The sequence below is a fragment of the Schistocerca gregaria genome, chromosome X (genome assembly GCF_023897955.1).
Source record: "Schistocerca gregaria isolate iqSchGreg1 chromosome X, iqSchGreg1.2, whole genome shotgun sequence".
Taxonomy (NCBI): Eukaryota; Metazoa; Arthropoda; class Insecta; order Orthoptera; family Acrididae; genus Schistocerca; species Schistocerca gregaria.
The window spans coordinates 792,052,582-792,075,089 of record NC_064931.1 but is presented as its reverse complement, the minus strand read 5'-3'; the positions used below and the strand labels follow the sequence as shown (position 1 = coordinate 792,075,089).

The window sequence follows — 22,508 nt, the reverse complement described above, 5'->3', positions numbered from 1 at the left end:
TGTCCACTGGCGTCGCTCTTTACACCACCTCAAGCGCAGCATAGCACTGTCTGTAGAAACGTGTAGCTTATGAGCAGATGCTCAACCATTATACCCCACTGTGTGTAACTCCCTACGCACAGTCATTGTGCTTGCTGGACTGTTGGTAGCATTTTGGAAATCACGAGTGAGTAGTTTCACTGATTCCATGCGATGTTTTACAACCATTTTCCACAATGCTCGACGGTCCCTCTCCGTGGGTACATGAGGTCTGCCAGGTCTTGGTTTAACTGCGGTTCTTTTCTTCGCGTTTCGAGTTCACAGTCTCATTATCAACAGTCGACCTGGGCAGCTTTACAAGGGTTGAAATATCAGTGATGGATTTGTTCCTCAGATGACATCCAATGACAAGTCCGCATCGAAGTCACTAAGCTTCTTGATCGCCTCTTAGTGCTGTTACTGCTTGTCTGCCAACATCGCAACATACCCTGCTCCATTTTATACTCTCAGAATCGCGTCATGTGGCATATAGAGGACAATTCTACATACCATAGGGCTATCCGGATACTTTTGACAAGGTATGTGACTATGGCAACGATCCAGACTGCAGAAGGCTGAGGACCGGTAAGAAATACTTTGAAACATGAATTTCTCATTCAATTTCCCTTCAAGAGACAGTTGTCTTACTTTGTGCTTGCCATTATGTTCTGCCTCCCTGGTAATAGCGCGACTGAGCCGCAGGTACAAGAATTTTTAGAGGGGACTCGTAACTCTGCCCTGTAGATACAGGAGGCCGTCCGGTGACTAGTCAGGTTTACGTTGGTTTAGAGCTGACACACATCTGGCAGAGAGCAGAGCAAAGCATACTCGAGCAGATTTCTACACGGAGGGAATTCAACATTGCTGACGACGAAACAAAGTGAAAAATAAATAAACTTCATTCTAGTAAGCATCCGCGTTCGCATTCTTGAACATCCGCTTTTAGGCTCACGGAGACCAAAGTTAAGTTTATTAATTTTAGATTTTATTTCAGCGTCAGCAATGTTGAAACATATCTAGCACAGAAACCTCACAGCTTTTCCCTCTACCAATTGTGTTCACCCTTTGTATGACGAATGTGTGTGTTGTGATGCTGGTGGTAGCTGTCCGACGTTCGTCGTCGCGATGCTATGCGACGTCTGCGTTCTTTAGTTTGTGTTTTTTTATTAACGCCTGCAAATAAATTTTCTTGCATTAATCAATACGTTCCTAAAAAGCGTATAGCTGACAGTGAAAATAGAAAGTATCTGAGTGGACCGAATAATATTATTTTGCTCTGCCTGATAGGGCTAAGGCCGTTCCAGTTTGCCAAATGTGCAACAAAACGGTCACTGTTAAGTGTGGTGCTTTAAAGCGAGACTACGAAACAACTCATGCTTAGTTCCGTAAAAACTCTCCCCCTGGCAGTGAAGCGCGCCAAGATAAACGTCAGGCATATTTCACGTCTCACAAGAAAAAGCACACTCCGGTGCAAGAAAAATCAGCAGGAGCAGCACTGCATGTTTGCTGGAAGCTTTATAAGAGCCAGGAGCCATTTTCAGGTTCTGAGATAGTGAAAGACTGTATGCTACAATTTCTGAAGAGAATAAGGGTATTATCACTGTTATTCACGTTACTCCATTGTCTGCTAGAAGCAGTACAGGAAGAACAGAAACTTTGGCTACCGAAAATAATAAGAGTTTGTTGAACTTTTACAGAAGACACCATGCTAAACCATTAACATTGACGAACCATGTGACATTGTTGTTGATGAATAACACTAGCTTTTGTAAGAGTTTTTGACATTGAAAGTGAAGTATTTATGGATGAAATGTTGGCATTATCACCGTTTAAAGACAAGAAGAGTGTAGAAGATTTGTTCAAGAGTTTTGATGACGGCATGACTGGTTCACTTTTCTCCCTAAAGTCACCACACGAACGTCAAAATGACAAATCTCGAAATAGGAGACAATGAGATAGAAAAGCAACTACAATCGCTCGACAGAGGAAAGGCCACTGGATCTAACGAGATACCAGCCTGATTCTAAATAGAGCACGCGAAAGAACTAACTCCTCTTCTAGCAAAAGAGTACCATAGGTCGCTGGAGGGGTGAAGCGTTCCTAATGATTGGAAAAAGCACATATCATTTCCGTTTTCAAGAAAGGTCGTCGTACAGGCACAAGAAACTACAGGCCTATGGCTCTGTAGTCGGTCTGTTGTAGAATTTTGGAACATGTTTTGTGCTCGCGTATTACGATATTTCTGGAGACCGAAAATTAGCTTTGTAGGAATCAACATGGGCTCCAAAAACATTCGTACATGACACCCAGAAAGCGATAGATACAGACTCCCAGGTTACACCGTGTTCTTTGATTTCCGGAAGGCGTTCGAGACAATTCCACACTGCCACCTAATGAACAAAATACGAACATACAGAATACCAGACCAGTTTTGTGACTGGATGGAAGAGTTTCTAGCAAACAGAACACAGCATGTCATTCTTAGTGCAGTGAGATCTTCAGACGTAAAACTAACTTTGGGCGTTCCAAATGGAGTGTGACAGGAGCATTATTCGTCACAAATTTTGTAAATCATTAGGGGCACCATCCCTTGGTGTAAAAATCTGTCAATTTACATATGAATGGAATTCTACCTACCATCCTAAGGAAAGACGGTAAAATCCAAATCTACAACGAAGAGTAACAACTTTAGCACATCATTTGAAACTTGCCAATGTGTTCCTAGAACCACTCCATCACACTCTTGGCCACGTGACATGCCGCGTTATCTTGTTAGAAATGCCACTGCCATCAGGAAACATGATCGTCATGAAGGGGTGTAAATGGTCTGCACCCAGTGCAAGATACTGCTTGGCCGTCATGGTGCCTTGCACGAGCTCCACTGGACCCATGGGTGCCCACGTGAATGTTCCACAGACCATAGTGGAGCCGCCGCAAGCTTCTCTCCACCCCGCAGTGCAGATGTCAAGCAGCTGTTCCCCTGGAAGACGACGCATTCGAGCACTACTATCAGCATGATGACGAAGGTATCAGAATTTATCAGACGATGCAACGCTCTACCATACCACCAACGTCCATTGCCGATGATCACGTGCCCATTTCAGTCGTAGTTGACGATGCCGTGGTGTTAACATTGGCACGCACATGGGTCGTCGGCTGTGTAGGCCCATCGTCGGGAGTGTTCGTTGCACTGTTCGTTCAAATATACTTGTATTCTGCCCAGCATTAAAGTCTGATGTTAGTTCCGCCACAGTTCGCCGCCTGTCCTGTATCACCCGACATGTGTAATGAAGGGTGGCCTGCCAACCGCACGATGTCTGGGCGTGGTTTCACCTTAGTTTCGCCACGTGTTGAAGACGCTCACCACAGCACTCCTCGAACACCCGACAAGTCTTGCAGCTTCCGAAATGCTCATGCTGAGCCTCCGAGCCATCACAATCTGCCCTCGGTCATATCACGCGCCTTCCCCACTCTACACTGACAGCTCGCTCATTGATAGTGCATGCGCCATGCGTATGTCTGACTAGCAGCCATTTCTCCCCAGGTGACGCTACTATCGCCTGGAGGGTTGATATTAACAGTAAGTCGGTGGTCATAATGATATGGCTAATCTTGGTGTGATGCCTTCAATTAGGCCTCGGCAAGACCATTTCCTCAACTGGATAGTGTCTCCGCCGCTTGATACATGACATCTGCTTTCCGATCATGTCCACACTCACTGAGCCGCCACAGTAGCTACTAGTAACTGGAAAACGCATCAGAGTTCTCCTCTCACACACGAGAACACAATTTTAAATCCTTATTAGCTTTCTGCACGCTTTTTGCATTGGCGAAACAAGTTTGCCGACTGCTGCGCATCAATAACTTCAATATGAAACGCTTGAAAGATCAACTCCACTGCAGAGGGCCCGAGGCGTTGGAGGGCAGGTGGCCAATCCGCCGACTCGGCAAAATATCAGTGTTCGTTTGCTCCTCCCACTAATAGCAGTCCTCTGTAAAGTGCTGCTTCTGGAAAACAACTGCCATCAAGGTCCTAAGCCCAAAATCCACTTTTGGCAGGTAAGGGAAAGACAAGTCCCACAGGTCTGGGCTGCACAAAGTCTAAATCCTCCGGATACAGAATGCCAACCCTCATCTCCCTAACAGCCAAGAGGACGAACCCACAACTTGGTTGCGATGATCTGTTACACCCCAACATTTCATGTTTCTTGTGAAGTGCTGCTAAGGAGGTGTCTCTAAGTAAACTGTTGAAGAGTGAGATGACGGGGAATGAGATGTTGGCTTACCTGGCAGAACTTGGCGCCGTATCTGGGCGGCGGGTTGTCGCAGATGCGGTAGCGGTTGCGCGAGCCGGCGCACGTCGCGGAGCAGGCTGACCACGCGCTCCACGCTCCCCAGTTGCCGGCCTCTCCCTCTGCAACAACGCCACCTACGATATTCTCTCTGCAAATGGCATAACACGCTCAATAAACAGTTACAGCTAAACTCACTGAGCCAACACACCCGCCGTTCATTTCTCTAATTAGCTGCCTCATCGTCGTAAAAGTAAACACTTAGACTTTGGAATATTTCAGATGGTCTCACATATATTACTTAGAGAAACTGGATAACAGTTCTGTATCATGCAAAATTTACTTTTTCCATTTCTTTTTGCCCATCCCTGTTCAAGGATTTTACTGCTATCTTCAGTGACCTTTTTAATAGTTCTTGCATTCCCATTCGTCCTTGCATTTCACCCTAGACACGCTCCACAGAGAGACTTAGCTGACCTGTCCATGCAGTTGGCAGGAGAAATTGGTACCCAGAGCGGATTAACGCTGATTGGAATTATTACCCGCGAAGAAAAACACTGGACTAAACTGTACCCCTGGAAATCAGTGCATATACACTTCCGAGCAAAAGTGAAGCATCGAGAAGATATAGTCGGATGTCAATATAACTTGATACACATACATACCATCAGCAAGTATGTAAATGACTAGAGCTGCAATTCTCTGTGACAAATAGAATGGCCATCTGAATTAATTAGTGTTGTTCGTATTTAGTGTTGCTGCCAGGCCTGGTAGGGTATGTAAGGGGCGTGAACAGCGTGAGATGCTTAGTGATCACTGTGAACTGCACAGAGATGCTGCGTACTCGTATGAGGCAGTGTTATGAGAGCCCAACACCGTTTGAATTGGCCTCATTGTGAGTCTCCATTGGGTGGGCCGATCGAGTCGTGTAGTATCCAGATTGTGCGGTCTTTATTATCTGACAATGGCCCATTGTTGGATAGGTCAAGGTACTGGTCGACCATGTGCGACGACTGCAAAGGAGGATCGCCATATTGTGCACCAAACACATTGCAAATACCTCACATATGCGTCTGCCATTCGAGAGCAACTAATAGACTGACTGTAACATCTTGTCTGAGCCCATACCTCTAGTCGGATACTAGCACCAACTTAACTGGGAATCTGCCGTCCCACGTGTAAATTACCACTTACACCACAACACAAACGGCTGTGGTTGGAGTTGTTCCGTGTTCGGGAGTTCTAGACTGCTGATAAATGGCATCGCACTGTGTTCATCGATGAATCGCAGCTCTCCGTTACCCTGGATGACCATCGTTGGCGAGAATGGCAGCGATCTGCGAAGAGGTCACATTTTTCCAATGTTTTAGAGAGGTACAGCGCTGTTACCTGTAGTTTCATCATGACTTCAGATCATGGGTGGTAGTGACAAGCAAACTCTGGCTGCAAAATGGTACGTCACAGACATCCTGTGTGCTCATGTGTTACACCTCAAGTGACAGTATCGTGGGGCCATTTTTCGACAGGACAGTGTTAGTCCACACATGACATGTGCTATCTGTGAGTTGTCTGGGTGATGTAGAGGTACTCCCGTGACAAGCAAGATCCCCAGATCTTGTGGGACTGTGGTAAATGGTCGCGCGTTAACTCCGCTCTTGTGCCAGTAAAACGTATACCAGGGGCTAGTTGCTATAGCTGTGGATCAGCTTGCTTCAAGAGATGATACAATGGCTCTGTTCATGTACCCAGGTCAGTGGGTTGCAGCGTCATACTTATAATTGGGCTCTTACTGCAAAGTCCTTCGTAAAGTTGAATCGATGTTGTAGTCACTGAAATAAAATCAGATACCCTCTCAAACCGTGACTTTCAATTCGTTTCCTTCTCTCCTTGACAGGCAGTGTAACTTCATTACACCCTCTCGAATAACCAAGAGCGTTAACGTGCCACTTCCTAGATTCCGGGATACGGACCTGCCATGAATCGAATCCATCTCGCGGATTAACGACAAGGCTTGGTGAGCCGGCCAGTCTGCATGTGGTTTTCAGGCAGTTTCCCACTACCAGCAAAGTAAGAACCGATCCGCTACCCACGTCACGCTACACTGACAGTTTGGAAAGTACCTCACATTTGAGCGTGAGATTTTCTCTACACTCTGACAGATGATGTACACATATTCCGCACCGGGAAAATAGTGGCGTCAGCGAAGGGTACCCAGTCACTAACCGCCACTAGCATTGCGAAAAACCATATAAAAATGCCGACCTTGTAGTTAAACGGGGAAAAAAGCAAAGAAAAAGAAAAAGGAGAAGAAGAGGAAAAGAGAACAGGGGAAAGAGGAGTGTAACTGCAGTACTTCATCTTTTTACTCTGCGTATTTTGTGTATTATATCGACCACAACAGGAGAAGTTAAGCTCCGCAAGTCCATCCACCTTGATGCTTCTCCTATGTCTTATGTCCTATGGATTCTTTCCATGATGTTCTTATAGTTTTACTGGCTGTCACTGCCTCCGGCCGAATGAGAGACTAGAATCATTCCGAGGCCTGACGTGGAATTCATCTGTAAAATGTGCACTACTCCCTTCATATGTGGTTCAATACTGAAGTTACTGAATTAGCAACATATGTTCTCGGCTCTCCGATACCGAAAGTGATACACACTCGCAGCCGAAAACATGGTATACAGCCCAATTGCTTCGAGAATTCGATGAATTCTTTGACGGGAAACTGCAGCTGATGAGACAGCAGTAAGTTCGGAAGAAAAAAAGAAAGTTTCATAAGACACTGTAATATGTATGAACCCAAGGGGTTGTTCAGATGCCCAATCGGTAAGAATTTTCTTCCTCGGCAAATATTGCATGTATCCATGGGATGTCTGAGAGTTCTTTCATAAGTGCATTTGTTGATTGTAGTTGACAGCAGTGAATGTCTTTATAGTGTTGTATGATGATGAGAGAAAGGAGAGGGTGAAACCTGATGCAGGAACACAGTCTACTCACTCGAATACCATGTCCGCAGCTCTTGGTCCCCCGGTCGCGTTCTTGCTTCCCGTGCACCGGGTCCCGGGTTCGATTCCCGGATTCAGGGATTTTCAACTGCCTCGAGATGACTGGGTGTTTGTGTTGTACTCATCATTTCATCACCATTCATGAAAGTGGCGAGTTTGGATTGAGCAAAGGTTGGGAATTCGTGCAGGTGCTGATAACCGCGCAGTTGAGCGCCCCGCAAACCAATCATCCTCATCATCGAATACCATCAAGGGGGTCGCCGGGCTAAACGGTCCCAGCTGGCAAAGTCTCATGCCCCCACTTCGTAGGACAATAAGGAGAGATTTGGAATCTAATCCAAAACAGTGGCGAAAAGTCTGGTGATCAGGATCTATACACCATCATCTCTCCTCTCCTTGCAAGCCAAATACTGGCGCAGAAATGTTATTCCACCAGCAACATTCAAAAAGCCTACCTTCGAGTCATGTGCCGCCACACAGGCATGCATATGCGGCATCGGTGATGGAATCAGATTGTGTCAAGATTTTTAAACTGAAATAGAAGAGAAAACTCGTGTTTTTTTACCGACGACGAGCAGTAAAAATGACACTATTACAACAAAATAAGTGATAGCGTCATGTGACGTAAATACACTGAAGCGCCAAAGAAAGTGGTATAGGCATGAGTATTCAAATACTAAGATATGTAAACAGGCAGGTTATTAAGAGTTGAGTGAGTCTGAAAGTGGTGCTATAATCGGCACACTAGCGATGGGACACAGCATCTCCGAGGTACGTATGAGGTGGGGATTTTCCCGTACGACCATTTCACGGTGTACCTTTAGTATCAGGAATCCGGTAAAACATCAATTCTCCAACATCGCTACTGCCGGAAAAAATCCTGCATGAACGAGAAGAAGAGAATCGTTCAGCGTGACAGAAGTGCAAAACCTTCATGGAATTGCTCCAGATTTCAATTCTGGGCTATCCACAAGTGTCAGCGTGCAAACCATTCAACGAAACATTATCTATATGGGCTTTCGAAGCCTAAGCCCCACTAGTGTACCCTTGATTACTGCACGGCACAAAGCTTTACACCTCATCTAGACCTGTCAACACCAAGATTGGACTGTTGATGACAGGAAACTTGTTGCCTGGTCGGACATGTCTCGTTTCAAATTGTATTGAGCGTATGGAATTGTACGGGTATGGAGACAACCTCATGAATCCATCGCTCCTGTATGTCAGCAGGGGACTGTTCAAGCTGCTGGAGGCTCTGTAATGACGTGAGACTTGTGCAGTTGAAGTGATACGTGACCCCTGATACGTCTAGATACGACTCTGATAGGTGACACGTACGTAAGCGTCCTGTCTGATCACCTTAGCAATTCATGTGAATTGTGCAATCCGAGGGACTTGGGCAATTCCAGCAGGACAATGCGACACCCCATACGTCCAGAAGTGCTACAGAGTGGCTCCAGGAACACTCTTCTGAGTTAAAACACTTCCGTTTGCCACCTAACTCCCCAGACACGAACATTGTTGAGCATATATGATATGCCTTGCGACGTGCTGTCCAGAAGAATCTCCACCCCCTCATACTCTTACGGATTTATCGTCAGCCCTGCAGGATTCATGGTGTCAATTTCCTCCGGAACTACTTCAGACATTAGTCTTGTCCATGCCACGTCATGTTGCGGCACTTCTATATGCTCGCCAGGGCACTAGTTGTCATTATGAAGGTGTACCGGTTTCGGTGGCTCTTCAGTGTGTAATGGTGCAACTGTCTCAATTTCCAAAATAGTACCGTAGGTCTAATTTTCGATCCAGCAGAAATAAATTCGTATTATATGTTAACATGAATTAACGTCAAAACATCACCTCTGATTATACAGAAATAACTTTAAGTCGAATACATGTGAGCTCCGTAAGCTGTTACCGAAATTATTTACACAAAAGAAATGTGTGAATTTAAGAGTAGCACATAATGTACTGAATCCAGTGTGGGCAAAAGAAAAACAAATTAACAATTTGATACATAAGGCTGACGTTCTCTCCAGTTTTCTTCGAAAGGAATGAGCTAAAGTGTCTAAAATATCAGTGTTAGTCAGAAAGGTCGACAGCCCTAGACGAGGTCCACACATTAGAATTGAAAGGGGCGAAATTTACAGGCTACCACCGAAGGAGGAGGTATTCCAGGGCAGCTCCAAAGCAACGGCCGCAGCAAGAAATAAAACGCCATTCTTGGCTGTCCCCAGTCGACCACAAGGCTGCACGCACCATTTTCTGTCAGTTAATGCAGCAATAATACATCCTTCGGGCTACCTATTATTCTCACAACCTTGTTAAAAGTGTTCAAGAAATTTACATTGGCTTCTCCGGCAAGCAGTTCAAATTGAGAGAAGCTGTGTTTGGAAAGTAGATGGTTACCAATAGACAATATATTTGGGTGTTGGTGTAAAAAGACCTTCCATTTGATAGTGGCAAATCACATAACAGATATTGTGTAAGAATATTTCGATTTTTAGTATAATACGCGTATTCCGCATTTCTTCCGATTGTCTGTAAGCACTTTCTTTCCCGTGTTTCTTCATATATCTGAATTCAATGATTGGATGAATGAATGATTGAGTGAATGCTCGCCGGCCGGAGTGGCCGTGGGGTTCTGGGCGCTACAGTCTGGAGCCGAGCGACCGCTACAGTCGCAGGTTCGAATCCTGCCTCGGGCATGCGTGTGTGTGATGTCCTTAGGTTAGTTAGGTTTAATTAGTTCTGAGTTCTAGGCGACTGATGACCTCAGAAGTTAAGTCGCATAGTGCTCAGAGCCATGTGAACCATTTGAAGTGAATGCTCCTTGTTTTCGTGCACTTCTCTTAACGCCTTTTGTATTTGACACAGAATCTTCAAATACGTACTGTTAAAAGCAACTATCACATACAGCTGCCACAACGGTCTAGAAGGCCTCATTAGCCAATTCGTAGATTATGAAAACAAATATTTCTTCACAAGATGGAAAAGCTGTACAATAAAACTGCTGTCATCTTTACATTGAATCTGCAGGTTTTTTAGTTTTCGCATAAAAAGTTGGTTTTAAATCGCGGATGCATGTTTTTATAGTAGCAAGAGCATCAATATTTACATAAAGATCAGAAAGCCGAAAACTGTCATATCCATGCAAACAATGAAGGGTTGTGAGTGATCTGGGATACAACTCGCTTATGGCATGCTGAACGCCTGCAGCGCAGTTCTGTCAGTATACATTTCACGACTGTTCATGTTCTACAGCCATTGCTTCAAATGGCTCCGAGCACTATGCGACTTAACTTCTGACGTCATCAGTCGCCTAGAACTCATAACTAATTAAACCTAACTAACCTAAGGACATCACACACATCCATGCCCGAGGCAGGATTCGAACCTGCGACCGTAGCGGTTGCTCGGCTCCAGACTGTAGCGCCTAGAACCGCACGGCCACACCGGCCAGCTCTACAGCCATTACTTATGTGAAAATCGCTAGTATTTGATGAACGAGTACGAGTGAACCCGCTTACCTGACGTAAGCTTGTGAACCACTTACTTATTCGCATTCGCTGTAATATTTTACATAGTAGCGGTATGTCAAATGGTTCAAATGGCTCTGAGCACTATGGGACTCAACGCCTGAGGTCATTAGTCCCCTAGAACTCAGAACTAGTTAAACCTAACTAACCTAAAGACATCACACACATCCATGCCCGAGGCAGGATTCGAACCTCCGACCGTAGTGGTCTCGCGGTTCCAGACTGCAGCACGTAGAACGGCACGGCCACTTCGGTCGACGCGGTATGTCACTTCTTCTTCTTGTTCTACTTCAGAGCTCTTTCAATTAGAAAGTTCTAAATATGTTCTTAATCAATGTATGCAATTGGCAGTGTAAGTCACCTTGTTCCCAACAGTGACCGAAACATAGTGACAGTCACCCGAAAAGCTGATGTTTATTTTCGTTGTAGCTCCGAAAGACTGAACCATGACACAGAATCTTGTAACGCCTTTCTGTCTTATATCCACCAAAGATCTAAAACAAATGCAACACTTTTTTCTGTAAGAAGGCTGGATTTATTTGGAATTCCAGTACACCGTATTCTTTCATATTCTCTTGGCTACAAAACCCTATTTTTCAACAAAGCCTCCGTTCAATTTGACGGCCTCACGCCACCTTACTAGGAGGGCCTTTATGCCCGCGTGGTACCACTCTACTAGTACATGTCGGGGCCAACGTCTTTCTACGTCAATAACCTCCCCGTCATCCAAGCATCCACCTACTGCTTTCCTCGGAGTGCATTCTTCATTGGGACAAACAGATGGAAATCTGAAGGTGCAAGGTCCGAGCTCTTGGGTGGATGAGGGAGAACAGTCCATTGATGTTCTGTGAGCTCCTTTCGGGTGCGCGGACTTACGTAAGGCCTTACATTGTCATGAAGGAGAAGCTTGTTTCCATTTTTGTGACAACGAATACGCTAAAGTCGTTTCTTCAATTTCTTGATGGCAGCACATTACATTTCCGAGTTGATGGTTGCACCATGCGGTAGGATGTCAAACAAAATAACCCCTTCAGTGTCCCAGAAGAAGGTCGCCACGACTTTACCGGCTGAGGGCGCGGTTTTCAACTTTTGCTTCGGAGGACAGGTGATGTGGCGTCACACCATGGATTGCAGTTTTGGTTCAAATGGTTCAAATGGCTCTGAGCGCTATGGGACTTAACTGCCGAAGTCATCAGTCCCGTAGAACTTAGAACTACTTAAACCTAACTAACCTAAGGACAACACACATATCCCTGCCCGAGGCAGGATTCGAACCTGCGACCGCAGCGGTCGCGTGGCTCCAGACTGTAGCGCCTAGAACCGCTCGGCCACTCAGCCGGCTTGCAGTTTTATTTCTGGTTCGAAATTATGAACCATGTTTCATAGCACGTGATGATTTTCGGCCGAGAATTGTCACGATCAGCCGCGTAACGCGCAAGCAATTCCGCACAGACGGTCTTTCGTTGCTCTTTCTAATTTTCCGTTAGGCAGCGAAGAAGGCAGCGGGCGCACATCTTTGGGTACCCCAATTGGTAGATGAGTGTGTCAGCACTACCAAAAGAGACGTCCAGTTGTCCAGCGAGGTGTTTGATTCTGATTCTAGGATCACGTCGAATGAGAGTGTCCGCATAACAGCGCAGGAGTCACAGCTGTGCATGGCCAGCCGGCACGTTGGAGATTGGACACGTTTGCGTGACCTTGTTGGAATGATGACAGATGCCTCTCACCAGGTCTCTGTAGACATTCTCCAAACCGCGTGCGAACTCTGCGATCTCTGGTTTTCAGCCGAAAAAACTCAATGAGAGCTCTCTGCTTGGAACGCGCACTTCCGTTACAGACGCCATTTTGAAGGTTACGTATAGAGACGCCATCTATCGGAACTTCATTAAAGGGGCTGGAGGGAGAATAATCCACGATGTAGCACGAAAAATTACGTATTTTTTCAACAGGAACTTGTCGATAAAAAAAAGTGTGGCGTTACTTATTGAATTCCCCTCGTAGGTAGTTAATTAAAATATAATCTTGTTTGAGCGAGCGCAGGCATCGCCGGCAGGGGGAACAGCGACCGTTATGAATTAAAATTGTGGACCAGCAACAAGTCGCATACAGATTTCCGTTACTGGCATGTTTTGGTTGTCACATGTAAGCATCATCAGAACTGTGGGAAATTAAAATATGTTACACCAATATAAAATGAAACAGAATCACAGATTTAACTTACAGTCTAATTACTTATATTTATTATCCAACGGCCACATGTTTAATTCCGTATGTCTCGCTGTTAACGGCGCCGAAATCATACATAAAGTGGAGTATGTTTGCTGTGCTACAATTATTGTCAAATCTGTGGTCAGGTACATTCAAAGATAAACCAGCTAGACCAAGAGATATCATTTCTCTTCTGAAGAGCCAGGGCCCTGGTCTGTATACACTTTGGCCCCGGTGCAATACCAAAAACAATAGCCGGACGGGGTGGCAGAGCGCTTCTAGGCGCTACAGCCTGGAACCGCGCGACCGCTGCGGTCGCAGTTTCGAATCCTGCCTCGGGCATGGATGTGTGTGATGTCCTTAGCTTAGTTAGGTTTAGGTAGATCTAAATTCTAGGGGACTGATGACATCAGAAGTTAAGTCCCATAGTTCTCAGAGGCATTTGAACCATAGCAAATAACCAACGCTTTCAGGGGCGTTAACTTACATGTGTTATACTTGCAACACCTCATTAATACCCTTATGATTAATCTATTGCCTATAGTGCAAATAATCTTGTATTAAATTCAGCAGTCAGACACAGCGACGTGTTCATCTTAAGCTTGTGGTTTATTCGAGTGCAATACATGGTAGGTGTTTGCGACGTACATGATGTATTAGTATGCAACTTGTGACTACTCCACAATTTTAATCACGTGTCGTCTGCCTGAAAAGACTATAATGTAGCATTAATCTGCACGTCGCAGAGGTAGCAGCAATTTTAACGACATCCGAAGGAATCACATCAAACTGACGTGTTCTTCGAATTTACACTGCAGATCTAGGCTGAACAGTTCTTCTATGAAAGTCTCTTAGACTCCAGTAAGTGTCATGGAGCCCCATGTTTTTTTCTTAAACAGCTTTGACGATGTTTCGAATCAAAGCAGGGAGGAATGAAAAATGGGGTTTTAAGTCCATCGAGGATGATGTCATTAGAAGCGTAGCACGAGCTCCAGTTCGACAGTAGTGGGACGAAAATTGGCTGCATTATTTTCATGAGATCCATTCCAGTTTTCCAATTACTGAACTATGGAAATTATAAAATTTCTTAATTTGGGCGGATTGTCTAGGATTGGAAACGAGCACCTTCCGAATTCGATTTTGGATATCCTATACCGTATTCATTAATCTCGTGAAAACAGCGTCTAGCTATTTTCATATACAGGTGTAGGTCATACCCCACGAAATACATAAACTCAGTTGCTCCCTGTTATTTAAAAAAAAAAATGGTTCAAATGGCTCTGAGCAATATGGGACTCAACTGCTGTGGTCATTAGTCCCCTAGAACTTAGAACTACTTAAACCTAACTAACCTAAGGACATCACACACATCCATGCCCGAGGCATGATTCGAACCTGCGACCGCAGCAGTGGCACGGTTCCGGACTGCGCGCCTAGAACCGCGAGACCACCGCGGCCGGCCCTGTTATTTAATTTCTCGTCATATACAGGTGTAGGTCATACCCCACGAAATACATAAACTCAGTTGCTCCCTGTTATTTAATTTCTCGTCAATAGCGAGGTAGAACACGCGAAGTTTTCCACCTCCACTGAACTGAGAGCGATACTGCTTTCAAGCCTCAACGAGGAATGTAAGCTAATGCAGGCTATTTACCTAACTTTTATGGAATGATATGGAACATTGTGGTTTGCCCCCAATTTGGAAAATGACAGTGAAAACAAAGAACCAGCTTTAATACATACTTAGACCAGGAGAATATATTTGGTTCATTTAGAGGAGTAGGGCAGTGACATGTCGAATTCATTTCATCATTTCCATATAGAGGCCAGTTCGGTCTCTTAAACTGACATACGGTCGGGAGAGCGGTATGTTGACCACAGCCGGCCGGGGTGGCCGAGCGGTTCTAGGCGTTGCAGTCTGGAACCGCGCGACCGCTACGGCCACAGGTTAGAATCCTGCCTCGGGCATGGATGTGCGTTATGTCGTGAGGTTAATTAGGTTTAAGTAGTTCTAAGTTCTAGGGGACTGATGGCCTTAGAAGTTAAGTCCCATAGTGCTCAGAGCCATTTGAATAATTTTGTTGACCACATGCCCGTTCATATCCGCATCCAGTGACGCCTGTTGGCTGAGGATGACACGGCGACCAGTCATGGCCTGTTCGGGTAGAGTTTAGTTTATATGGAGGCCAGTGGATTTACTCGACTAGGGTCACTAGGTCGTATATGCCTCTGAGATTCTTCTAGATTCGAGTAACATGGCAGGCAATAAATCGGAAAGTGTTACAGTATCTATACAAGTCGATCGTGAGACGTCTAGAATCTCTTACTTGTCCTCATGGAAGCTTACTTGTGCTCACTACATGACAAGGTCGTATTCAGCCGTTCGGACGAAAGTAGAGGCAAAGGAGGGAGTGGTGTTTGCTGGTCGAGGATGACTGTAAGGGTATCTGAACGACGCGGGACAGTCATTATCCCGCTCAAAGTATCGCGCTAGATGTGAGTAAGCGCTGCAGTCTGGCCACAACCTGCGGCCGTACCGCACTCCCGATGTATCGTTCAATGGCAATAGATCGTCAGTGCGCATCGAACATCATTACAGCCGTTAATCAGCGCCAGTGTATAAAGGTGATATTAGTCTCGTATAACACTTCGGAGAGCACGTCTGTTCCGCTGCGTACATGCTGTTAGATTCACACGTGAAGTTGCTTAGCGAAGACCGTACTTTGGAGACACATCGTGTCTTTTTTTCTGTATACATGTAAATGTTTTTTAGAGTTTGACACTGGAGTATACAGGGTGAAAATTATTGAAACCGAAAAACTCTAGCAGGCTGCAGGGGACAACGAAACAAATATTTTTCTCTAATGTCATATTTTCCTGCAAGGACTTTTTAAACAGGTAGATAAAGTTTTCTTTAGATGAAAATTAACTAACTTAACGAACTAATGGTTTTTCCTGTGACGAGAAAAGGTAATACAAATAAATTTTAATTCTATATTACTAAGACACAACAACATTAACACAACACAGTTACGTCGATTATACTACAGGTTCAAAAATGCCTCCGTTGACTTGCAGACAGAGGTTACATTTGTGGGTCATATTCTGTCTAAACGGTCAAAGGTTGCAGGAGTGTCCTTAATTCCTACTGCTGCTGCTACTGCTGCTATCCGGGTAACCGGATCCTCTTCCGATTCAACAACAGCTTTGTTAAGCAGGCTGCACATCTCTCCTCACACAAAAATGTCCAGAACAGCCAAATCAGGCGTTCGAGTAGGCCATGGTGTAGGACAACAACCGCCAAACCAGTTTTCTGGAAATTGTCGGTGCAAGAATCGACACACAGGACGACTGAAATGTGCCGTAGCCCCGTCATGCTACAACCACATGTACTGCTTTGTAGCGAGTGGCTCGTCACCCAGCAACTCTGGCGAGGAAATTGTAATAAGGCCTGCCATTTAATAGCCTAGGTAGGAGATATGTCTCAATTAAACAATTACCAACAATGCCATCCAACACATTCACATCGAACCGCACTTGATGAGTGCGAGTAAATTCGGCATGTGGATTACCTCACTCAAAATACGCGAATTGTGGATGTTGAAGTCCCCATCACGCCCGAACATTGCCTCATCTGTAAACAGAACAGAGGACGGAAGTGTAGGATGGGTCTGACACTGTTCCAGGTACCACTACGAAAACTGTGCTCTGAGTAATCATTGGGTTCCAGATAATGCACATGCTGTAAGCCAAATGGATTAACAATTGCTCATGAAGGACGTTTCCTATATTCGTCTGACTGGTCTCTTATTGTGCGCAATTACACGAATTCTGAGAGCAATTACACTCTCTGCCCGTTTAAGAAATGCTCATTGGTCATTATAACACCAGAGAACAATATTTGTTTTGATGACTCGTGCAACCTCCCAGAGTTTGTCGGCTTAAATAATTTTCACACTATTTTGTGAATACCGCATCTGTTACTGGTGAGAAGTGAAACCAGCTACAATCCACATGGGTCCATTAGTGGCATGGCTAAGAAGAAGAGCTTCTTTAAGAGGGTTTTATAATTGCAGTATGATAATGTATTACATGGCAACTGAACAAACGTTCAACTTTGATGCAAACCAAATAGGCCAGGCCCTAACCAGAAAGGTTGAGAGAACGGTTCGCGCGGCATTGGCGGATGTAGGTTAGGATCATTGAATTTAATGTGTTAAGTGCAGTTCTGTAATTTCAGTTTTCAGGAGTATTGCACTGGAACACGTGAGAGACATCGCGGAGATATGAAACGACGAAAATGTCTATTTTACGATGGCAGAATGTTCGCATATACTAAGCTGAAGCTAAATGTGAAGTACTAAGCTAGTTTCTCGAACGTCTGTATGCTCTTAAAAATTTCCACAAGTTAAAAGCAGCAAAAAAATGTTAGTATCATTACAACAAAATAACCAAACGAACAATCGTTGACTCGCCCGACAGGTACTTGCATGGTACACTGCTAGACCTCCACTCATTACGAATACAAAGTTATTTCCCAAATCACTAAACAATACATTCACGACAACCTACGTGCTATAGCTGTCATTCTGCCTAATGGGAGCGTCATGGTTAGACAAATGTAAACACAAATGTTTACAAAACCTCTCCAAGTGTCAGAGGAAGTCAGTGTAGTGGATGACAATCACGAGGCTCATCCCGTAAGCTTTTAAGCCTGGTAGTTTCATTCCAACAAAGAAGCTGCGTTGCAGCACTCTCCGCCTTGAAGGAAGAATCGTGTGACTCAAGAGGCGCTCTTGGTATCTCAGTGCTTCCCACTCACCTCTTGGAGTTCTCTTTGAGAGCCGCAATTAATGGCGCTGCGCGAGCGGGTGAGCGGTTGCAACGAAGTTTTACATGCCTTGAGATTCTTATAGTTGGAATACCTGTTACTCTGTCGGTCTCAATTTTGAAAACAGCATTTACAACTTTTCCTTTACTTAAGTAAAGAAACGAGCTACATTACTGGATCTGCAATAAATAATATAAAGAGGTTCACATTCACGTACGGCACTGTTCCTTGCTTTTCTAAATTGAAACTTGTTCTGTACTGTTACCTTCAGCAGGTAATTAATATTAGGTTGGAAATGAAATAAAACAATACAAGAAAATGTGATCCTTAAAGCAATTGGTAGGAAAATAATTTAATACATTTTGCAGTATCTTCATAATTTATACGCTGTGTTGCATAGTTATATACCCATGGTGAAACTTCCTGGGAGATTAAAACTGTGTGCCAGACCGAGACTCGAACTCGGCACCTTTGCCTTTCGCGGGCAAGTGCTCTACCAACTGAGCTACCCAAGCACGACTCACGCCCCGTCCTCACAGCTTTACTTCTGCCAGTATATTGTCTCCTACCTTCCAAAGGCTTGGATAGCTCAGTTGGTAGAGCACTTGCCCGCGAAAGGCAAAGGTCCCGAGTTCGAGTCTCGGTCCGGCACACAGTTTTAATCTGCATGGAAGTTTCATATCAGCGCACACTCCACTACAGAGTGAAAATCTCATTCTGGATATACCCATGGTGTTTGTCGAACAAGGAATGCGTTTGTTTTCGATCATTTAGGGCTAACGTAACAGAGCTGCAGAATAATGATTTTTATTGAGTTAGGGCTTTCGCAATCGTGATTAATGGGTGCTTGCCATAAAACTCTTTGCCTTCATCGGGCAAGATTCTGGTAACTACGACATAGCTTAGTCTTTCACTACTAAACTAACATAAGAAATTTTGCAGTTTAATACAGACATTTCAGATGGCTTTTCTCATATTCATTTGGATAATTTCCACTCTGGCACCAAGGTTCCATCTCATTAAACATAGGCCATGTAATATGCTCACGTAAGTTTACAACCATTCCAAAGATTTAAACGCAGTGTCTGCAGCAATACGTTGGATGCGGTTGACTTAATCTTCATTATCTCCCTGTCGACGAGTATAAAACACTCAATAAAAAAGTCCATTTTATACAGCACGTGGTAACCAAAATTACAAGAGATTTTCTTGACCTGTCTTCATAACATAGGGTAAAACTGTCCTCGATCCCAAGATAATTTCGGTATCGTAATGTTGTACGAGGCGTGGTCATGTTGGAGGTGATATGGCCTTGCCTTTCTCCGGCATTTAAACAAATTTGCTCGGCCAGTTTCAGGGGAAACAACACTTTAAGATGGATCTAGTACCATGGATCAGCTTTGGTTTTTACGCATACAAATAATCCACAGAGAAGAACGAAGCGATAAGTATAGAAAACTCAAGAAGCGACTGAGAATTAAACTTCTGAGATTTATGATCGTAGTGAGAGTCTTACCTACTCACCTACCGAGTAAGAGACTTCACAGTTTCGTGGCATCTGGAAGAAGCATGTTTCCGATCCCTCTCTGGGATACTAATTTAGGATTTTTATGGTTTCACTGCTCCACTAATGTCGAATGTGAGGACAGCTCCACGAAAAAGTTACGAACGATTTTCTGTAACATACTTGACGAATCCGAGTTTATATTGCGTTTCTAATAACTTGGTCGTCTGCGACAGTTAATATACCAGTTCCAGTTACTTCAGTCCACACGAGTTATAATGTTTTAAAGAAGTCACAATTACAGTCATCGCACCAACTTACAAGCACAAATGAAGAGTCTCTGAAAAGATTTTGTTTGTTCCTGTTAAGCACTGTGCTTAGAAGAAAAAAAATGCTCATCATTTCCAGTCATGTTAACAGATTTTGGTACTTTCTCGTGATTCTCTGCAATTCTGGTATGTAGCTGATCGCTGAGATGAGCAAAATCAGGGTAGGGATAGCCACATATACAGATGGAGGTAGTATCGCATACACAAGGTATAAAAAATTAGTGCGTTGGAGGAGCTGTCATTTGTATTCAGGTGATTCATGTGAATAGGTTTCTGAATTGATTACGACTGCACGACGGGACTTAACAGACTTTGGACGCGGCATGGTAGTTGGAGCTAGACACACGGGACAATCTATTTCGGATAGCGTTAGTGAATTCAATATTCCGAGATCTACAGTGTCAAGAGTGCCGAGTCTACCAAATTTCAGACATTACCTCTCACCGCGGACAACGCAGTGGCCGACTGCCTTCACTTAACAACGGAGAGCAGCGCCGTTTGAGTAGAGTTGTCAGTGCTAGCAGACAAGCAACCCTGCGTGAAATAACGACAGAATTAGATGTGAGACGCACGACAAACGTATTTGTTAGGACACTGCGGTGAAATCTGGCATTAATGGGCTATGGCAACAGACGACCGAGGCGAGTGCCTTTGCTAACAGCACGACACCGTCTGCAGCGTCTCTCTTGGGCTCGTGACTTATCGGTTAGACCCTAGACGAATGTAAAACCGCGGTGCGGTCGGATGAGCCCCGATATCTGTTGGTAGGTGCTAATGGTACGGTCCAAGTGTAGGCCAGATCTTACGGAGCCATGGACCCAAGCTGTCAACAAGGCACAGTGCAAGGTGACTCCATTATGGTGCAGTCTGTGTTTACATGAAAGGACTGGATCCTCTGAGCAAATTGAAACGGCCATTGGCTGTAAATGATTATGTTCGCCCACCTGGAGACCGTTTGCAGCAATTCATGGACATGACGTTCCAAAACAACGATGGAGTTTTTATGGATGGCAATGCTCCGTGTTACTGGACCACAGTTGTTCCCGATTGGTTTGAAGAACGTTGAGGACAATCTGAGCAGATGATTTGGCCACGCAGATCGAACATTTATAGGACATAACAGAGAGGTCAGTTCCTGCACCAAATTATCCACCGGCAACACTTCAGGAATTATGGATAACTATAGAGACAGCAAGACTTAGTACTTCTGCACTGGAATTGTTGAGTCCATGGCATGTAGAGCTGCTGCACTACTCCAGGCAAAAGCGTGTCCGCCATTCTCTTAGGAGGTAACTCGTGACTTTTGCTTCTTGGCTGAACTAAAGATCTGACATAACAGGCATTACGGACATGACATTTACAAAGAGACAAATAGAAAACTAGCCTCGGTGATGTCACAGACTATAACGGACTCGGAACTTTGTTTCACGCTACTAACACACCAAGCCTAGAAAGATTCATCAGAGTCCAGAAAACTATACTTCCTACATCAATGAAGACAGACACGTGTGGTAAAATTTAGTTTACGCATCGAAACTAAAAGTTAAGCTTGTAGCCATTTGTAATTTGGCGGTTGATGTGGTTGCCGTTGCGCAGCTACACTTATACTCATAAATTAAGTATAATGCTCATACATGATGAAACAACGCTATGGTGGGCGGTTTGCGGGTTTAAATAACCTCGGGGTATGTCCATGCGGTGCATTTCACCTGCGGTTCTCACACGGTGGCGCTGGCAGCAGTCTACGTACGCAGAGGTGTGTTGGTGCATGTCAGAGTACGGTGCAGGGAGTAAGTGTGCAGACGTTTTCAGACGTGCTAATGGTGACTGTGTGTTGAAAATGGCTCAAAGAACACATAATGATGACGTTATGAGGGGTAGAATACTAGGGCTACTGGAGGCTGGTCAAACACAGCAGGTCGTAGCACGGGCCCTCCGTGTGTCACAAAGTGTGATCTCACGATTATGGCAACTATTCCGACAGACATGAAACGTGTCCAGGCGCCACAGTACGGGACGTCCACAGTGTGCAACACCATAAGAAGACGGCCACGGCCACGGAGTCCTGCAGCTAGCGCCGGCCGCGGTGGTCTCGCGGTTCTAGGCACGCGGTCCAGAACCGTGCGACTGCTACGGTCGCAGGTTCGAATCCTGCCTCGGGCATGGATTTGTGTGATGTCCTTAGGTTAGTTAGGTTTAAGTAGTTCTAAGTTCTAGGGGACTAATGACCACAGCAGTTGAGTCCCATAGTGCTCAGAGCCATTTGAACCTGCAGCTAGGCTTGCTCAGGACCTTACCGCAGCCACTGGAACAGTTGTCTCCAGACACATAGTCTACAGACAACTGAACAGACATGGTTTATCCACTCGGAGACCTGCAAGGTGCATTCCACTGACCCCTGGTCACAGGAGTGCCCGTAAAACCTGGTGTCAAGAACACAGTACGTGGTCGTTGGAACAATGGTGCCAGATTATGTTCACGAACAAGTCCACGTATAGTCTATGTGATTCTTGCCGGGTTGTCATCTAGTGTGAACCAGGAACCAGATACCAACCCTTTAATGTCCTTGAAAGTGACATGTATGGAGGTCGTGGTTTGATGGTGTGGGGTGGGATTATGATCGGTACACATACACCCCTGCATGTCTTTGACAGAGGAACTGAAATAGGCCAGGTGTATCGGGACGTCATTTTGCACCAGTATGTCCTCCTTTTCGTGGGTGCAATCGGTCCTACATTCCTCCTGACGGACGATAACGCATGGCCCCACCGAGCTGGAGGAG

At 44.9% G+C, this 22,508-nt stretch overlaps 1 protein-coding gene and 1 non-coding gene across 2 annotated transcripts in view; one reads left to right on the top strand and one right to left on the bottom strand.

Moving 5' to 3' along the window:
- Nucleotides 1-22,508, bottom strand: part of LOC126298324 (uncharacterized) — an 897,680-nt gene that overhangs the window by 213,714 nt on the left and 661,458 nt on the right. Inside the window, exon 7 of the mRNA XM_049989621.1 lies at nt 4,305-4,432. Within this exon, the coding sequence (XP_049845578.1) occupies nt 4,305-4,432 (128 nt within the window). The remainder of the gene's footprint in view (nt 1-4,304; nt 4,433-22,508) is intronic.
- Trnas-cga (transfer RNA serine (anticodon CGA)) lies at nt 18,471-18,546 on the top strand. Its single transcript has one exon. It is a non-coding gene; the product is annotated as a tRNA-Ser (tRNA).